Source organism: Onychostoma macrolepis, chromosome 19, assembly GCF_012432095.1.
Source record: "Onychostoma macrolepis isolate SWU-2019 chromosome 19, ASM1243209v1, whole genome shotgun sequence".
Taxonomy (NCBI): domain Eukaryota; kingdom Metazoa; phylum Chordata; class Actinopteri; order Cypriniformes; family Cyprinidae; genus Onychostoma; species Onychostoma macrolepis.
Genome location: NC_081173.1, coordinates 19,661,094 through 19,679,477, shown reverse-complemented (window position 1 = coordinate 19,679,477; position 18,384 = coordinate 19,661,094). Strand labels below are relative to the sequence as shown.

The following is an 18,384-nucleotide window of genomic DNA, read 5'->3' as shown; positions in this document are numbered from 1 at the left end:
TGAGAATAATCTCACATAATAAGGCCTTTATGAAAATAGAAAAAAGTCAAAGATTAGAAAATGAAGTAGTAAAATTACAAGATTAAAATGGTAATATTTTGAACAGTCCAAATAGCAATAAATTATGAAAGTAGTTTAGATAATATTTTATAATATTGTATTATATAGTATTTTGAGTCAAAATCATAATATTACAAGATTAAAGTAGCAATATTTTGAAAATAAAGTCAAAATAACGTCACGGTGAAAGTCAATTATGACAAAGTCATAATTACAAATCTTAATTGTAATATTACAAGATTAAAGTAGTAGTAATTTGAAGAAGTCTAAATTACAATAAAGTCATGAAGTGAAAGTAGTAATATTTTGCAAAATCAATTATTATAATAAAGCCGTAACATTACAAAATTAAACTAATAATATTTAAAAAAGTCAAAATAACAACAGAGATAAAACTGCCAATAAAGTCATACATTACAAGTGGTAATATTAAGAAAAAAGGCAAAATTATAATAAAGTAACCACCCGAGGAAAGTAGTAAATATTTAAAAAAAGTGTGACAGTGAAATGAAAATTAAAAAGTCGTAATATTAATAAAATAAAAATGAAAAATGACTTCAAGATTGAAGTCATTATTACGATAATCTTCTAAAACGATTAACATGACCACATTTCGCTAGGCATAAACTTTTTTTTTTTTTTAATTGCACTAAAATGTTGTAAAGGGATGACTGAATCAGGACATAAACCTGCACCATCCGCATGAGCCTCATGTACACTAACCACTACACCACAGCGACAACTGTACGCTTCTTTTATGTCCCACTTTGGAAGAACTTGATGACCTTGTGAAAACACACAAATGGTGATTTTCCTCATGTATTGCATACATGCACTTTTGCGTCGCAGGAGCACTTCTGTGCATGTGGGACGGTTTTGTTGTCTATGTGATCAGTGAGAGAGAGAGATCTGTCTAAATAACAATACGGCAGCAGAAGGCATGTCTTTCTTCATATTTCTCCACCTTTACTCCCTGCTGGGAGAGGCAGCCCTTACAAACACACACACAGCGTGTACACATCTCACAATCATAGTGAAATTGGATTGAGTGATTGCACTGCCCGTCAAACAAGCTAACAACGGCATTGTGCCTCTCAGAAAGAGGAACGAGGCTTCACGCTCTCCTGTGGGATGACGGATGAGTTTGCGCATCTGTGTATGTGAGAGATGGACTCGACTAAAAATGTGTTTTGATTCATTCTAATGGATGATTTTGCAGACCATGGAAGTAGAAAAAGGCTTTTGCTGATGCAACTGTCAGGTCGTCGTTAGGGAGCAGTAACGGAAGGTGCAACCATATCCTATTTCAGTTAAAGGGATAGTTCATCCAAAAAAAAGATCATGAGACGGTCATGAACCAATGATGTTCGATGGGCCAGATTTAACCTTAGACTGATAACCTTGCAGATTTGTTCTGTAGAGGTGATTGCAGGAAGCATTTGATGGGCTAGTCTTTGTAAAACGCCTTGAAATAGCAGTTATACCTTCTCCAGATGAGCAATCCAACTCCAAGAGTCAGTAACATGATGAGAGCAGCCACCGAAACCACCACGATGATCACCACAGGACTCTGTTCACTAGAGGCCAGGGCCACTGCACAACAAACACACACAAAGACAAACAAAAGATTTGGTTAGTATTCACGATGGCTCTAAAAGCACTGGAGCTTGACGAGAAGATTGATCTTTGAAGTCTTTCCTTATTTATTTTGATAGGATCCTAATGGGAATACATTTTTGAGTTAAATAGTTAAGACTTTCCTCCAAATGGTCCTACTCCATCCATCTGGACACAGAGGAACTACTTTCAGTAACGCAAAAACACTTTGGCTCTCAAATGGAAAGTTGATTCCTAGTAAAGCAGCTGTTTATTGGTAAATAATGGAGAAAAACCCTTTTACGAGTCATTCATTTAGAATTCAAACCCTGATGGGACATTTAACAGAGGTAAACTTATTTGCACTCCTTTTTCTGTGAAATTCAATTATCATTGAAAATAAACAAGTGAAATAGCAGCCTCACCAGCGGAGACATCAGGACAGCAGCGAATGGACATACAAGGTTACTGTAAGTCCATAAATTGTGAAGAAAGCAGTTTTAGAGTATTACTGAGTTATTCAGTTCTGTGCTTAATCTTTTAAAATCTTTTTGACCTTAAACTCTTGAATGGTATTTTATATATCTATTTAACATTTTATTTAAATTTATGCTCTAAATATCAATCACAAAGGCCTATTATTCAGTCTTCGGCCCTGAATATGTTAATACACTAACTACAAAAAATGAGTACTAAAAATGTAAATTCACAGTCAGTCCTAATAATAACTTTGATGTCACAATGAAGGGTAATATAGTGAATATAATGTAATTAGTATCATATAATATATTAATATAATTTTAAAATATAATTTTAAATAATTTGACTACGAGGTCCTTTCAGAAAAACAAACATGCTCAAAGTTTAAGAGTTGGTTTTTTTGAGGGCTGAGAAGTGAAAAAGTTTCTATTATCCGATTTAATCAACCATTTTGAACCTAGCGGAGCACTTCACATTTGAGAAAAACCCCAAGCTGTTAGGAGCAAAAGCACAGTGGAGCGAAACCAGACAGGATCTGGAATGAGACTCATCCAGTCTAAATGGCTTGCAAGCAGGCACCAAACATGGCAGCTTTGTTCTGCATAATCTAAAGCTGCTCAAATACTTGTTTGTGTGCTACAATGAAGGAGCCTGACGAGGTCACACGTGAAAGTCCTTCTAAAGTGTTCATTCAATATGAATGTGTCCTCTTAAATTAAAGATGACAGCAAGCATTTGCACTTTAAAGTCATTGTTTCACTGTAAAGCCAACATATTTTGTGTACTATCATGAAATAACCCCCTCCGAAAAAAGTTCCTAAAATAACCGCACCACACATTCCTTTCACATACACTCTTTCTTCTAAAACAAAGAGAAGAAACTCTCACTCACGTTCCCCCAGCGTCTGCAGCTCCAGCGGTGTGCTGTACGCCCCGTAGTCGAGCGGAGGGGGCGAGACAGCTGCCACAGGGCTGGAGGAGGAAGAGGAAGCAGACGGGGAAGATGGAGACAAAGAGGAAGACGAGGAGGAGGAGGAAGAAGAAAGAGGAGAGGAAGAAAGAGAAGAAAGCGCTGGGCTGGAGCAGGTGCGAATGAGGAAGACATAAGTGGTGCCTGGTTTCAGGTTGTTGACACTGATTCTCGTGGCGGCCGTCTTCACCGTGGAATAACTCTGATCTTTCTGGTCCTGGAGGAACACAGAAATATGTCCATAAATTAATTATGGAAGTCTATGGAATAAATGACAGTGATGGAGATTATATTTGAACATTTCTGGATCAATATTGTCTTTTGTCTTCAGTGTCACACGATCCTTCGGAAATTATTCTAATATGCTGATTTGGTTCTCAAGAAACATTTCTTATTATTAACAATGAGGAAAAGAGTTGTGCTGCTTAATATTTTTACGGTGATGAGGTTTTTAAGAATTCTTTGATGAAAAGAAAGGTCAAAAGAACAACATTTATTTAAAATAGAATTTTAATATTACAAAAGTATTAATTCTTTAAAAATAAAACAAATAAATAAATAAATACATAATAAAATTAATTGGTTGTGCCAGAAATAATATTTTATATATATATATATATATATATATATATATATATATATATATATATATATATAAACTAAATACATTTTCATCAAATAAATAATGAAATGGTTTATGATTATTTGAATCTTTATTTAGATCTTTTTTTCTAGCAATGCATTTTCATATTTTAAAACTGAAATTTTGAAACAAGGGTAAAACAACACAATCTATACATAAAAAGCCTTTTATCAACAATAAAATGTGAAAGCATGCTATAATTCGTACATTACAGTTTTAAACCTTCATTAAAAAATTAGAAAATAAAAGTCACAATAAAAATCATGAAACATGCTTATATGCACAACAAAACATAAACCATTAAAGGTTAACTCATTGCAAAAACTTGCTTTAAGGGTTTACTTGCAAATCAATAAAAATGAAAAACAAGACGAGATAAGTAGATCATTTACAAGGTCTTGACATCAGCCGTTATACAGTCAGACATGTTTGCATTGATTTTCCCTGATTTCCCTTTCACGGATTAAAAAAACCAACCAAACAATCATTTAAGTCATTTACATTACATGCTATCTGCTTATGATCTATAATCAGTGTCAAATAGAAATGTATTATTGTGTTTTTTCCCCCTCAATCCTGGCAAGAGTTTGAACAGACATCAATGTCTGGTAGCTACATGTTTTAAAGCAGCTACTGCATCTGACTGAATGATCAATGAGCTACAGGCCTGTGGGAAGCTGCTGTTTAGTGTGGGTGTACACACATGCAGGTTAATAACAGCTTCAGAGCTTTAGTGGAGAGGACAGAGGATGTAACCGTACCTTCTCGTAGTATTTGATCTCGTATTCAGTGCGGCTGCTGTTGGGATACACGGCAGGTTCCCTCCAAACCAGAGTCACACTGCGCTGCTCAACCTTCTCCGCTCGCAGCTCGTTAACCTGGGAAGGCGCTAAAGAGACAGACAGAGAGAGAAAACTGTAAATAATTAAAAGAAAACTGTGACTTGAAGTTCTTCTGCCTGAGTGTGTAACAGATTGGTGATGATAACTGTCTGAACATGCTGATAAAGATTTGATTAAGACGTTCTCCTGCTGTCAGAATAATGTCAAATCCATCCATTGTGTGTTCAATGCCGGTTAGACAAACTCCAAGATATAACTGGCACAAATTCAACACTTTAGGAACAGTATTCAACATTTATGAGCAAACACTTTGCAAATATCTAAACACTCTTAAAACAAGACACACTTGTTTGAGAGGTGAAACAACATAAAATATTAAGATTTAAAATATATTTAAAATTATGTTTACAGAACATTCCTAATTCCAGTGGCAATATTCATTAATTTAATTGAATCAAATCCAGTACAAAATTGTGAGGGTTGTGTTAAAAACAAGATTTTTTTTTCTTTTCTGTAGCAAAACTGGCAACTCTGAAAACAACTCTTAACATCTTATGACTGAGTTTTGCTTTTAATTTAGATATTAGTGTTGGAAAACAACACAATACTGATGAAAACAATCATTCTTATTTGTAAATCTGACACAACCTTCTTTTATATTCTCAAAGCTAAAACTGATTAATAAATGTATAACTAAATATTACTGTATAAATAATATAAAAACATAAAATAACATTAACAGTAAGTTAGTTTTCTTGTAGGGGCACAATAAGGATTAATATATATTAATATATATTAGCTCATGGAATGAAATATAATTTACATAATAAGATATAACGGTACTCTCAAGACAGCTATAGCTGTGTCGGAAATCACATACTTTCTGAGTAGGTATCCCATTTAAATAAATATATATATATATATATATATATATATATATATATATATATGTATATATATATATATATATATATATATATATATATATATGTATATATATATATATATATATATATATATATATATATATATATATATATGTATATATATATGTATATATATATATATATATATATATATATATATATATATATATATATATATATATATATATATATATATATATATATATATATATATATGTATATATATATATATATATATATGTATATATAAATATATATATATATATATATATATATATATATATATATATATATATATATATATATATATATATATAAATATATATATATATATATATATATATATATATATATATATATATATATATATATATATATATATATATATATATATATATATATATATATATATATATATTGTGACTGTTAAATGTAATCTGGACATACAGTAATACATCCACAATGTTGTTATTGTCATGTGACCTAAAACTTGCATTGCTTAACCACCACTTATGAATCCAATCCCATAGCTTTATGGGACAGTAAACTATCCTTTGTATGTGTATTCAGAATCTCGCCAAAAGTAATAGGTCATTTTGCCTACCGTTTTATGAAATTTGGGCATACTACACTTTTCACATGCTTTTTTTCACCTCCAATAAACTGCAAGACTATTTTCCTGTCCTGAATGTAAGAACGTCTCCTGCCGTTCTGATTAAGAGATGATTAACGACGACAGAACAGCTGAGAGCTGCCACTCAAAATCCCCCACCGAGAACTGACAGCTCCATCACGTCGAAAACAAGCATTGGACAAATAAGACTCTCATACATCAACCAAGAACCAAAACAAACCTTATTTGTCCAATAACGCTTGCTTTTCTTTCTTCACATGCAGTAGCACACACTCACACAGTTTCCATCACGTCTTTATACCGTGATTCAAAATTACAGTGCAATTTGTGGTGCTGATCAAAGCCGGTGCTTGTCCTCTTCATGTGTCTGACAAAGGGATGAGGGTTATTGTCATTCAGGCTGTTCTTTCGGCCTGATGCTCCAGACATCCCACGAGACACTGGCGTGAAATAAAACTAAGATATCTCAGTAAAAATCCTTTGATCTCAGAAAAAGTGACAGCTACACTGCTCATTAAAGATCGCGGACAACTGTACTGTGGCATGCTGTGCGAGACGGCTGACAGCTTTACTACACTGTGTACAGATGATTCAATCCTGGTCAGATGTGTGAGCTCTTTTTCATTCCATCTTTGGCCTTTATTCTACTTTTATTGACAGGTCTAGTGTAGAGATGACAGGAAATGATGGCAAATGGAAGGAAATGACAAAAAACAAACAAACCTGAACTCACATTAGACACATAACCAGCACAATTCAGTGTGTATGTGGTAACCCAAGGCTACAGCAAGGTAGACGGGCCACAAAGAAAATATGAATGGAGGATTTTTCAACACTCAATAAGGCAGTTTTAGGAAAGGAAATCACACTCTTAAACAAAACGCGCATTTGTGTGTGTGTAGTATGTGCATTTACAATAGCTTTAAGAATAATTATTAATTATATTTACTTATTTTGTATAATTGTGATTTTTTAAAACTTTTATGTCTTTTTCAAAAAATTGTATTAAAAAAAATAAATTTTTAATAAAAAAAAAAAATTAAAACTATAGAAACTACATAATACACAATACGTAATAAAACTACAAATTATATCAGCATTACAATTTAAGTTAAAAAAAAAAACCATTTCAGAATATTGTAGTATTTTGTGTTTTTTTTAAACAGGGTTCTAGTGACTAGATTAGGAATTTAAAAAAGGTCACACCAGTACTTAGTTACAGTAATTTATAGCCAAAGAAAAAAATAAAATACAAGTTTGTGTAAACATGATTTAGAATTGTACAAATGCTGGAGAACATGATAATTTGGTGAGATGCTCTTGGCTCCATTGAAGCATAAAATGCTTTCTGGTGTTCACAAGGTCAAATTTGCTTATATTATTGGCAACCTAGAAATTTCTTAAAACTTTACGTGGTCTCGCACTTCTGGACCCCACTGCGAGTTATGTGTAGAGAAAAAAACCCTAGCAAAAACACCTCCTAATTCGCTAATAAATGGATTTATAATCAAGAGGGATGAGAGGCACAACATAACAGTTTGTGGGTTATACAGGGTGTAAGAGAAGCTTCTCTCCCTCTTGATTTCTACTCCAGGCTGTTGTTTCTTACCCACCATAATGAATAATGTATAAAGAGCTCCAAACTGCTGCTCAGCCTCCCACTCCAACTCTGAAAAAATTCACTTGCAAACATAGTTAACACCACCCTGCACAACACACACACACTCGCACAGAGATACACTCACAACTGATTGCTGGCAGTCTGACCCCATCCAAGTGGGAGGAAATGAGAAAAGAGATGAATTGCTTTGAGTGTAACTCCATCACTGCAGGCACCAAACTGAAGGTTACAATGTTCTGAATCGGACAGCGCTATTGAACTGACCTCTGTAAGACAGGTTAGGGTGTTATGCTACATGTTAACCTTTCAAACACACACATACAAATGCATTCACAGCATACACAAACACTCTATTAGGTAAATGTGAACATGACATCTTCAAACCCCAATCAATGCACTACAAAAAAAGGATTTCATATATTTGCCACAGTGTTGTTTCTGTTAACTGAAACTAGAAAATGTAATTTCTTTGCTAATTGAAATAAAGTTGAAATATAAATATTAAATAAAACATTGTCTTGGCAATTAGCTAATAAATGTAAACATTTTAAACATTTCTGGATTAATTTTGCTGAGTACTTTGTTTTGCTAGGACTTAAAAACTGGCATTTTATGCATGCTAAATACAATTTAAATTTGATTTTCTAATTTGCGTAACACATATAACTGATATTATTTTTTCTATGTCTAACTTAATCTTAAAAGCAACATTTTTGGAATAAATAAAAAATATAAATATTTTAAAAAATGATTTTTTAAAATAATTATTTAAACAATATTAAGTGTTTAAAATTCAAATGAAAAACTGAAAACATATAAATAAAACAATATTGAGATGTATATACTATAAATGTACATAACACTAAAATAACACTGACTTGCCAATGGAAACAAATATTAATTTGACATTTAACATTCTGATAAAGAAAATGATCTTTGCAGCATGTCAGTGGTCACAAGAGTAAGGAAGCACCGGATTTCTTGAGCAGTCTGTATTGCCCTCTAGACTGAGCCAACATGGCTTTTTTTGCAGTGGCAGAGCCACAGATTCTTTCAGCAGGGGCGTTTTGGAAACTCCGCTTGGCACGGAGCAGTGTGCTATCAGAGCATGCAGGCAGGCACACGTCACTCCCTCAGGACATCTTCCTGTGAATAAGTGCGTAAGTCTCTCTCTCATCCTCAGTCGTCTCATTATTGTCTGGAGAATTCCTTCTATTGGCTCTGCAGTCTTTGGCTCGCGCCACTGCAGCGACTACATCCGGCTAATCGTGGTGCTTTTGTTAAATACTTACAGTACATCCACTTAAAGGACTGTTGTGTGTGAAAGAGTAGAACGGGTGCAAATAACAAAGAAAAAGATTTGGAGTGTGTTTTCTTTCAATACAACCAGTTAGCAATGTTTTTGACAACTGGCACTGAAACACTGCTGACTGTAGTGAGAGAGAGCAATACAGGGTTGCAACAGTCTGGCAGGGTGAAATGTGATCTTGCCCTCAGCAATGGCAGTGGTGAACGCGACCAAATAGTCAAGTCATGCATGATAATACACAAGCATACACACACATACGCCACTGCTATATCACTGCAGTCTCGCAGAGCATCAGATGCCTCCAGGTTTGAGTTAACCTTGCAGTTAGGGAGAAAGTGTGTGTGTGTGTATTACAGTGTTTACACACATCCATTGCAGGGCTCTGTGAGGATAAGGAGTCAAGTTCTTCATCAATGCAGCACAAAAGTACATACTTTGATTTAAATATATTCAACCATTAAACGTTGAATATACTCAACATTCATTATATGACAGGATACATTATGCTTTGTATTCTAGGTATTCCAAAATGACAAAACGTTTGTCCACCACATTATCCACCCCAAAATGTGGCCAAAAAGCTGCATATGTACACAGCACATTCCACACACGCACACATTTACAATCCGCTACCAAGAAATAAATAAAGAAAAAATATTCTGAAATAAACAAACAAATGGTTGTACACATTACCCAGTATGCCTCACCAGCTGGGCAGGTTGATAGAGTTGCTATTATCATTTATATTATCGCAGGGAGAGCGGGAAGGATAGAATAGAGGGAGGGAAAGAGGGAGGATGTGGAAGAGGGGATTTCTGTCGGCCTGCTGGGAGGGTGAGATAGAGGAGCAGGGACTGAAGCCTGCAAGACATATACATTTCCATCTAAAGAATGATATTACAACATCCTACGTACACCTGGGACAGAGAGACGGGGGAATGAAAGGAAGCAGGAAGGGAAGAGGAAGCGGAGGTGGAGGAGGAGAGGAAGAGAGGGAATGAGATAGTGTGGTGAATGGTGAGGAAAAGGAGATAAATGGGAGAAAAAGGCTTTTAAAAAAGAATAAATAGAGCAAAGAATGAGTACAGAAACAGCAAACAGAGACGAAAGGCAGAAAAAGGCGAATAAATGAATCAGATTTGCTAATAGTATTTCGCATTGAATTTCAAATTCCTCAGAATTATGAGTGTCCTTAAAGGTGCAATGTGTAATTTCTGCATTATTTCCAACACCAAACTACAAAAACAACGACTGTTTTCACATAGGTTTACATTTAAAAAAAAAAAAAAAAACATCAACCATTGGCTGGCTTAACAGATAGCCCCGCCCCCAAACCGTGTCATCGGTTGAGTGAGTGTTGCTCAAAAAAGTGTGGGGCTAACAAACAAAAAAAAAGCAAAGGGGTGGTTGATTGAGATTTCACTTTTTAACTTTAGTTAGTGTGTAATGTTGCTGTTTGAGCATAAACAATATATGCAAAGTTGCAACGCTGAAAGTTCAATGCAAACGGAGATATCTTTTAAGATGTCTTTTAAAATTCTGGCAGTTTAATGTCTACAAAAATGGCTTGTAGGGACTGCAACGAGTTACTTCCCCAAACCCCGCCCCCGGGAACACGCAACGAAGGGGGGCGGGGCAACGCTGCACTAGACGAGAAAGAGTTGTTGCCATGCCGACAAAACTAGTGGTGCACGAATAAATCTATTTATATATGAAATCACGATTCTGTCTTCTAACGATTCGAATGGATTCACAAGTTTCAAAAATCAATGCTCTAAAGCCCCTCACACCCCCCTGCTCTGCACACACTCTGCTCTCTCTCTCCCTCTCTCTCTCATTCAGATCATCAGCTCAGCTCCAACAAGGAACCGTTCCATTTATACACTTTATGTGTATAGACAGACAGATATTTTTCACATAGCTATGAGAAGTGTTAAACATGGACGCACACACGGTTGCCGTGCTGTATAACAGCTTTAATCCGGATAAAACCGTATATTAAAAGTTAACAAAAGCAGTAGGGGAGAGCGGGGCACAAAGTAACACTTTTTGACTTTCTCAAATTGTGTAAATCCACTTCGTGTTCAGAGTATATTTTTTTTATCCACAGTAATTTCACACTTGTCTAGTACAAATATGTCGCTTTGTTTCATAAATACAGTGTATACGTTTTTCTTTATTTACCCTCAAAAATTGGAAGTGAAATGTGACAACATGCCCCATAGGTGGGGTACATTGTAACAGCTGAGGGGCACGTTGTAACATGACCATATGACACCCTAAAATATTTTGTCAATAAAATAAAATAATTATTTATTTTAAATAAAATAATGGTGTTTTTTAATAATTAAAAGTAATCTGATTTTTGAGTTTGACAAAGAAAATATTGCAACCATGCTTGGGACAGCCCACATAAACAAGAAAAAATGCTTTACATGTCTTGTAAATAATTATTTCTGAACATTAACCAATGATTGTCAGTCTTTATTCACCTGTTTCTTGTCATTTCTCATTAAAATGTATTAAAGTAAATAGTGTGAATTACATCACTAATGTCATAGAATAGCACGGCAGGGCAGATTGTAACGCAGTGTTACAACTTACCCCATCTGTGCAACTTTAATTTAAAACCGGTTAGTGTCTTCTGCTAGTTACCGAGGCATTAAACAACGATCTAAACTGATAAATAACAGATTGGAGATTAAAATAATAGCAGATTTGTCTCATTTTAAATTAGTAATAAAAACTGAGATGAAAAATTTACTTAAGCCAGAAATTGCATTTTACTATGGTAAAATAAATGTTCAGCAATATCTTCAAAAGACTTTTGAATTTTGGCGCACTTTTTTTCTCTATATAATGTTGATATGGTAACTAGTAAATACTGTAAATTTGGTTATGCTAGCATGTGTGGAAATATTTAAAAAACGTGTGTTACAACTAACCCCGCGTTACTTTGTGCCCGTATTTACAAATAACAGCGTATCTAAAATTGCGAGTCAACAACAAACAAAAAACATACCATTAAGAAGAGCCATGTGCTGCGCGATTCTCTTCACTAATATCCTCTGCGTCTCAATCGGGCTCAAATTGATAAGCAATATTGATGACGTCACTGTTTACAACACAACTGAAGCACATGCCACTGAGGCAAGGGGTGTGACGTTTAGATGCGCACTAGGCGCGATTCTAGCGAATCACAAAACACTGGGCCAGCTAATCAAGCTGAGCCCATTGCACATTTCTGAGGGAGGGGCTTCATAAAACCAGGAAATGATCGGAGCATTTAAAGGAGAAGGGACAGAGTGGTGTAGAATAAAGGTAAATCATGTGAAAAATGTGTTTTTTTAAAAACGAAGCATTAACACATGTTAGACTGCACCCCATAAACACAATCAAGCCTAGAAAAAAGCAGTCAACCACTCCTTTAAAGCTCCACAGAGCCACTAAATTCACGGTTGCCAACTTGCCACAGCATATTATAAGAAATTATTAATAAATTAATAATTAGTATATTAGTATATAGTAGAAGAAAGTAGGATAGAAAAAGTATTAAACAGTAAATAATTAAAGAGGAAGTGTTTATTTATTTATTTATCTATCTGAACAATCTACACAAAAACACTCCTGAAGATGTAAGCAGAAACAGTCTATGTTAGAAGCTCATTATTCACCTAACTTATAAATAGAGAGGAAATGGGGAGGGGGAAATGAAAAAGGGGAAAACACAGAGAGAGGGGGCTGACAGAAATATAAGGAGCTTCATTTTCCAGACACAAAGTAGCAACAATGCTGTAAGCTACAGACAGAGCGTAAAACAAGCCGACAGCACAGACAACACACTAAGCTGTAAGAGTTCATGTGAAGTGCAGCAAAGTTAGACTGAATTGAGAAGTAAGAAAAACGAGCTCTGTAAAAGAAATGCACACACACATACATATAAAAAGCGTTTATGCAGCACCGACTGCAAAGAAAAGAACCAAAGATGGGGTGGTCTGGCAGATAGCAAACCGTCTGACTGACATCTCCCCCTAGAGATGACAGACAGCTGTCAATCATAGCATTAGGCCATCGGTCTCATCACAAGATTGCCTGAGCAGTGGGAGTGGAGGCAGAGCAACTCATCAACCCCCTACAGCTACACACACACACAGAGAGACACAAAGCATCCCGAACAACTCATACACACATTCTGCATGCATAATAACCCCTCAAAAATTCAATTTTGAACTATTTATTACACAGACATATGCGCAAAACAAACATATACAATAAGGCTGGGCGATACAGGTAAATAAATATTTACACTATTTATATTTAGATATTTTTTAGCTTTTTGATGATACCTGGGATTTACAAATATTAATATTCATGTTTTCTTTTTTTAGTCAGAAGGAATGTCACTTCAACCAAACAGTCACTACAGCAGACTGAAAGGTTTAATGACAATTTTAATGGTAATAATTAAGTAATATTTTAAATATCAAATTGAAAAATCTTCTTAAAACAATTAAGTCAATTTCCCACCCAGTTTGCAATACATTTTAATAAACAGCAATATTTACCTAAATATATATTTTTAATAGAACATTTAATACACTACCATTCAAAAGTTTGGTCTGTTTTTTTAAATGTTTATAAAAGAAGACTATTTCAAGGCTGCACTGTCGTTATCAAAAACACAATAAAACAGTAATATTGTCAAATATTATTTCAATTTAAAATATCTGTTTTCAATTTTTTTTTTTTTTTAATGTAATTTATTCCTGTTTATTCCTTTGATTTTCAGCAGTCAAAAATCGATTTACTGCTCAATATATTTTCTCACTGTTATCAATGTTAAAAATGTTTTGTGGAAACTTTCAGGATTGTTTGATAAACAAAGTTACAGTGTTACATTTATTTAAAATAAAAATCTTTTGTAACATTACAAGTGTCTTGCCTGTCACCTTTGATCAATTTAATTCATACTTGCTGAATAAAAGTGTTAATGTTTCATTAAATAAATAAAACAAATACACCGACCCAAAAAAATTTAACAATTGTGGACAAATGCTATGCTGGGACTTCCATGAACTATTTGTGTGTTGACCAATCACAGAATCCAAGTTCTATATCTGAAATGAGTTGACTGAACTCCGACGAAGCTTTTTGCTACAATATTTAAGACGTTACTTCACAGCTGTCTTATATTCATGAGTCGCAGACCAAGAAGAACGGCAAAACTAATCTAATGACACGCTCTTTAAACTTAATGGCTAAATAAAGACTGTGTTAAATCACAATGTTTCCTAATTTTATATCATCATCATCAAAATCACGACTACAGTATATTGCAAATATATTACCCAGCTCCAACACTCTAACAGTGTAATAAAGATCTCAACACTAACGAGGGTGAGACTAAGGAGGAAGAGGGGCATTTCAGAGTCAGTTTTTTGTCTCCTTTCATGCATTCGCTCACCTCCCTCTGTCTTGAGAGCCTGATTCATTTTAGCTGCTCGTCACTCTTAGAGCTCTTTGCAACGCTCTGATGATTTAAGGACGTCTAGCCGCGTATGTGTGTGTGCTCAATCCAACATCCAACTCCTTGCATGCCACATAACAAGCTCGCAAAAACATCCGTGATTACCACAAAGACCTAAAACGGTAAAAGCGAGCCCTCGCAGAGAGTGAGGAAAAGACGTTGCGTTGCAACCAATTAAAATCCTTTGCACTCTGTGACAAAGGGGGCCAAATTGGATGAGTGTGGCGCTGAATGGAGGGTGATGACTCAATCTCTTTTAGAGCTGCTGGAGCCTTGTGCTCTCTCATTTTCCCCCATTAGAGCAGACCGAGAGAGCAGCTCCCTTGTTAGGGAGAGAGACAGAGGGTGCGGTAATGCACACTCCAGAGCAAATGCACGGAAGTGCTGTGAATTGAGCTGGAAGATTTGAGCTTCTGAGAGTGTGTCGCTTCTGACGGGTGGATGGATGTGGAGGAGGGAGAGAGAAACAAACATTTAAGATGCTGATTGGTCAATCTGTAGAAGTCGGACTGTAATGTTCAGGTATCTCAGAAGAAACATGCAAAACTATTCATGGGGCAATAACTTTTCAGATTGTAGTAATTTGTACACTTTAGGCACTAATACATACTTTTAAAGTACTAATGTACTTTTAAGGTACTTTCTATATGCACCTAATAGGGGTTAATATATACCATTTTACCAGGGCACAGAGACAGTTTTGAACTTTTTTCTCTGAGTGTAAACAAGTAAAAATAATTTTTCTAATGCTGGGATTGTTCGGATGGTTGCATAGAGCAGCAGGTACTACAAAACAGCCAGGAATGTTATTTTGGGGGAAAAAATACACCAAAAATGTTATTTTTCAAGATTTAAGATTTCAAGATTCAATTTACTTGAATTAAAAAATATCAACAGTTTCAAAGTTTATTTTTAGTTTTTCTTGTGTTAAGCATAAATCTAACAATATTTAGTTTTGTTAGATTTAGGCTAATGTCTAAAATATGAAACAAACTAAATTTAAATTAAATGATCTGAAAATACACTAGCGTTTAAGTGCCACCCTAAAACAAGATTTTAAAACAACATTAAATTGACTTTTTTTTAAACTATTACTATTTAATTTTGTAATGTTACTATTTTATTGTTGTAAAAGACTCATGAGATTATTTTCAAAATGACTTTATTCCCATAAATGTAATATATATGTTAGAATTTATTTTTTAAACTAAGTTCGAAAACAGTTTTATGTAAAGTTGAAAAAAAAAATCTTTCATAATTCATTCAACAATCATTCAATCAAATACTGTAAACAATTTGGCTTTTCAAGAAACAAAAAAAAAGACCCAACTGACTTTCACTGTTTGGCCATAAAATAAATAAATAAATAAATCTTTTGTGTTCCACAGAAGAAAGTAAGGCTGACATACATACAACATACTTCTCTCTCTCTTTGACCTCTTTGGGCCATGTATCCTGCTGTCCTTCACCCTATGTCATCCTCTTATCCCTCTCACCCTACCCTTCCTCTGATGAGGCACGCAGAGGTGCCAGACCCCCAGAGAGCTCCACAGGCCTCGGCCATCTAAAGCAGCCAAACCAAATCCTCTGAAGATATTGAAATGTCAATCCCTCCACACTGACCCCTCCCCTCTGCCTGTCTCCCCCTGACACACACACGCATTGGGCGCGTAAACACCCTGAAACAATTGTGAAAACATTGGAGCTTTTTTGAGCAACTATGGAAAGTGTGTTCTGGTGTAAACGAGCTGCAATCTATCAAAAGCAGAGCTGTCCAAACTCAGATCTGAGAGAAGATGTGACCCAAATCTGCCCGCTCTTTGTTTGGGTCTTGTTCAGATCCACATTATTAAATGTTGTATGGGGCACTTTTAAAAATTACTATGTGTCATGGGTGATTCTAAAGATCTGAATGAAGCACTTACACATTCATGTAGCCGATGGAGTTATTTCTCTACCACAGAAAATACGCCAAAAAAAAAAAAAAAGTGACTCATCCATGGTGACAAAAAGCCTTTACAAATCATAGGGGTTGGAATGCTGTCAGATTTCTTTCAGTTTATAAATTCACACTGATTTAACTTTGGAAAAAAAAAAATGCCTCAACAGATGTCTAGTTAAATTGAATTTGTAGCATGTACTGTGGCACAAGCCAGCTTGCAAGCACACAGTCAGATGCTAATGCACATATGTCCAAGGCCTGGGTGGTATGACTATATGATAATTATTTATTTATTTTTTAATTTTCTATCAATTTTACACCCCGAAAGATCTTATTTGTTATTTACACATGACCCACAAACTAACAACAACAATAATAATAATAATTATTATTATTATGTGTTCAGAATATATTTCTATTATTTATGACCACACTTTTGTATTATTATTATTATAGTGTTCATAATATTTGTATTTATAAACACACTTATATTTTGGTTTGCACCCATATAAGTTCCAAATAAAAAGAGAAAAATAACAAATGAAACATACTTTCAGATTCACAGTATTAAATGGTGTATGCATCATGGGGGATTATATTTTATATTTAGAATATAAATATATTTATGAACACAACACATATATAAAATAAGAAAAAAAAAAGAAAAGAGAAAAATAATTCAGATCAAATTTTCAGATCAATAGTATTAAATGGTGCATGAGGCACTTAAAAAAATTACAGTAAATTATTACAGTGTCAGTAATTCAAAGGGTACTTTATCCTGTTTGATGAATTATTTAATAAACTGAATCATCCAAAAATAGGCATTAGAACATGCTTATTTAATATATAAACAACTTTTTATGAACATTAAGAAAATATAACTATATTGTGAATTTTTCAGTGTTATAAAATGACTGATTTTAGTCATACCTATGTGGACCTGTTGAAAACAGTAACAGTAATTTACTCAGAATACACTCATTGCTAGAAAATGCATGTTATCAATCGACGAGGCTTTCAGCAGAAAATGCAACCGACACGCTTCTGTTAATCCGATAATCTCAAATTTCAGAATGGCTGAATCTCAAGCGATTAACCGTCCTGTCCAATATATCATTCTATCACTAGTACTGTGAAGATTATTGGAAGTTTTATTGTTTGTCCCTTCAGGGTTTAGCTTATATGTTGAAGCTGTCATAGCCAGTGTTTGTGCGATCTCCACGGTCTCTCTTCATGTATCTGTGTACATGTCAACACGCTCTAGTGTACTGCTGCAATATAACCTCACTTAACCGTGACGGCCTCCACGCAAGCAGAGAGCATGATGGGACTGACGCCCTTGCTGTGTTCTGAGACAATACGTCATAAAAGAGCCAGTGACCTTTATGAATACTGCATTAGTGACTTTGAGGGCACACTCTCACCCCCACCCTAAACTAAAGCTGTTAGCCAATCCCTCTTCTCGCTCTCCCAATGGGAAATATTAAACTTCCTCTCAGGATAAGGGCCCAGTGGTGCCTCCACGCTGCGGAGAAGGTCTGTGGAGCTTTACAGCGCACTGTTCACGGCCGGCAGCGTTGGCTCTTAGCCAGTGAAGGGTTTAAGACCACAGGTCGATGAGAAGTGCACCCTGACCAAACGGATTTCCCTGTATTTGAGAAGGAGGCTTTGAGCCGGACTTTATCGGCCCACCGCAGGCCCTACTGGGAGGTTCGGCTTGAAAGGACAGGTTGCTTGGCTTCTTTTCTTGAGAGGCCGCAGGGAAGGAGGTCCCGTGGGGTACAGGAACTCCTCCTGCCTCGGATCTCCAGGGACCTTCACAGCTGATTAG

At 35.1% G+C, this 18,384-nt stretch overlaps 1 protein-coding gene across 5 annotated transcripts in view; it reads right to left on the bottom strand.

The window, feature by feature from the left end:
* The window catches only part of LOC131525577 (ephrin type-A receptor 7-like), a 138,544-nt gene that overhangs the window by 19,452 nt on the left and 100,708 nt on the right, over window positions 1-18,384 (bottom strand). For all 5 annotated transcript variants that reach the window (XR_009267258.1, XM_058753387.1, XM_058753388.1 and 2 more), the window contains exons 6-8: window positions 4,511-4,638; window positions 3,029-3,323; window positions 1,545-1,653 (exon numbers count right to left, since the gene is read on the bottom strand). Coding sequence is in view for 4 of the 5 variants with exons in the window: in XM_058753387.1 (XP_058609370.1) it covers window positions 1,545-1,653; window positions 3,029-3,323; window positions 4,511-4,638 (532 nt within the window). In the remaining variant the exon portion in view is untranslated. The remainder of the gene's footprint in view (window positions 1-1,544; window positions 1,654-3,028; window positions 3,324-4,510; window positions 4,639-18,384) is intronic.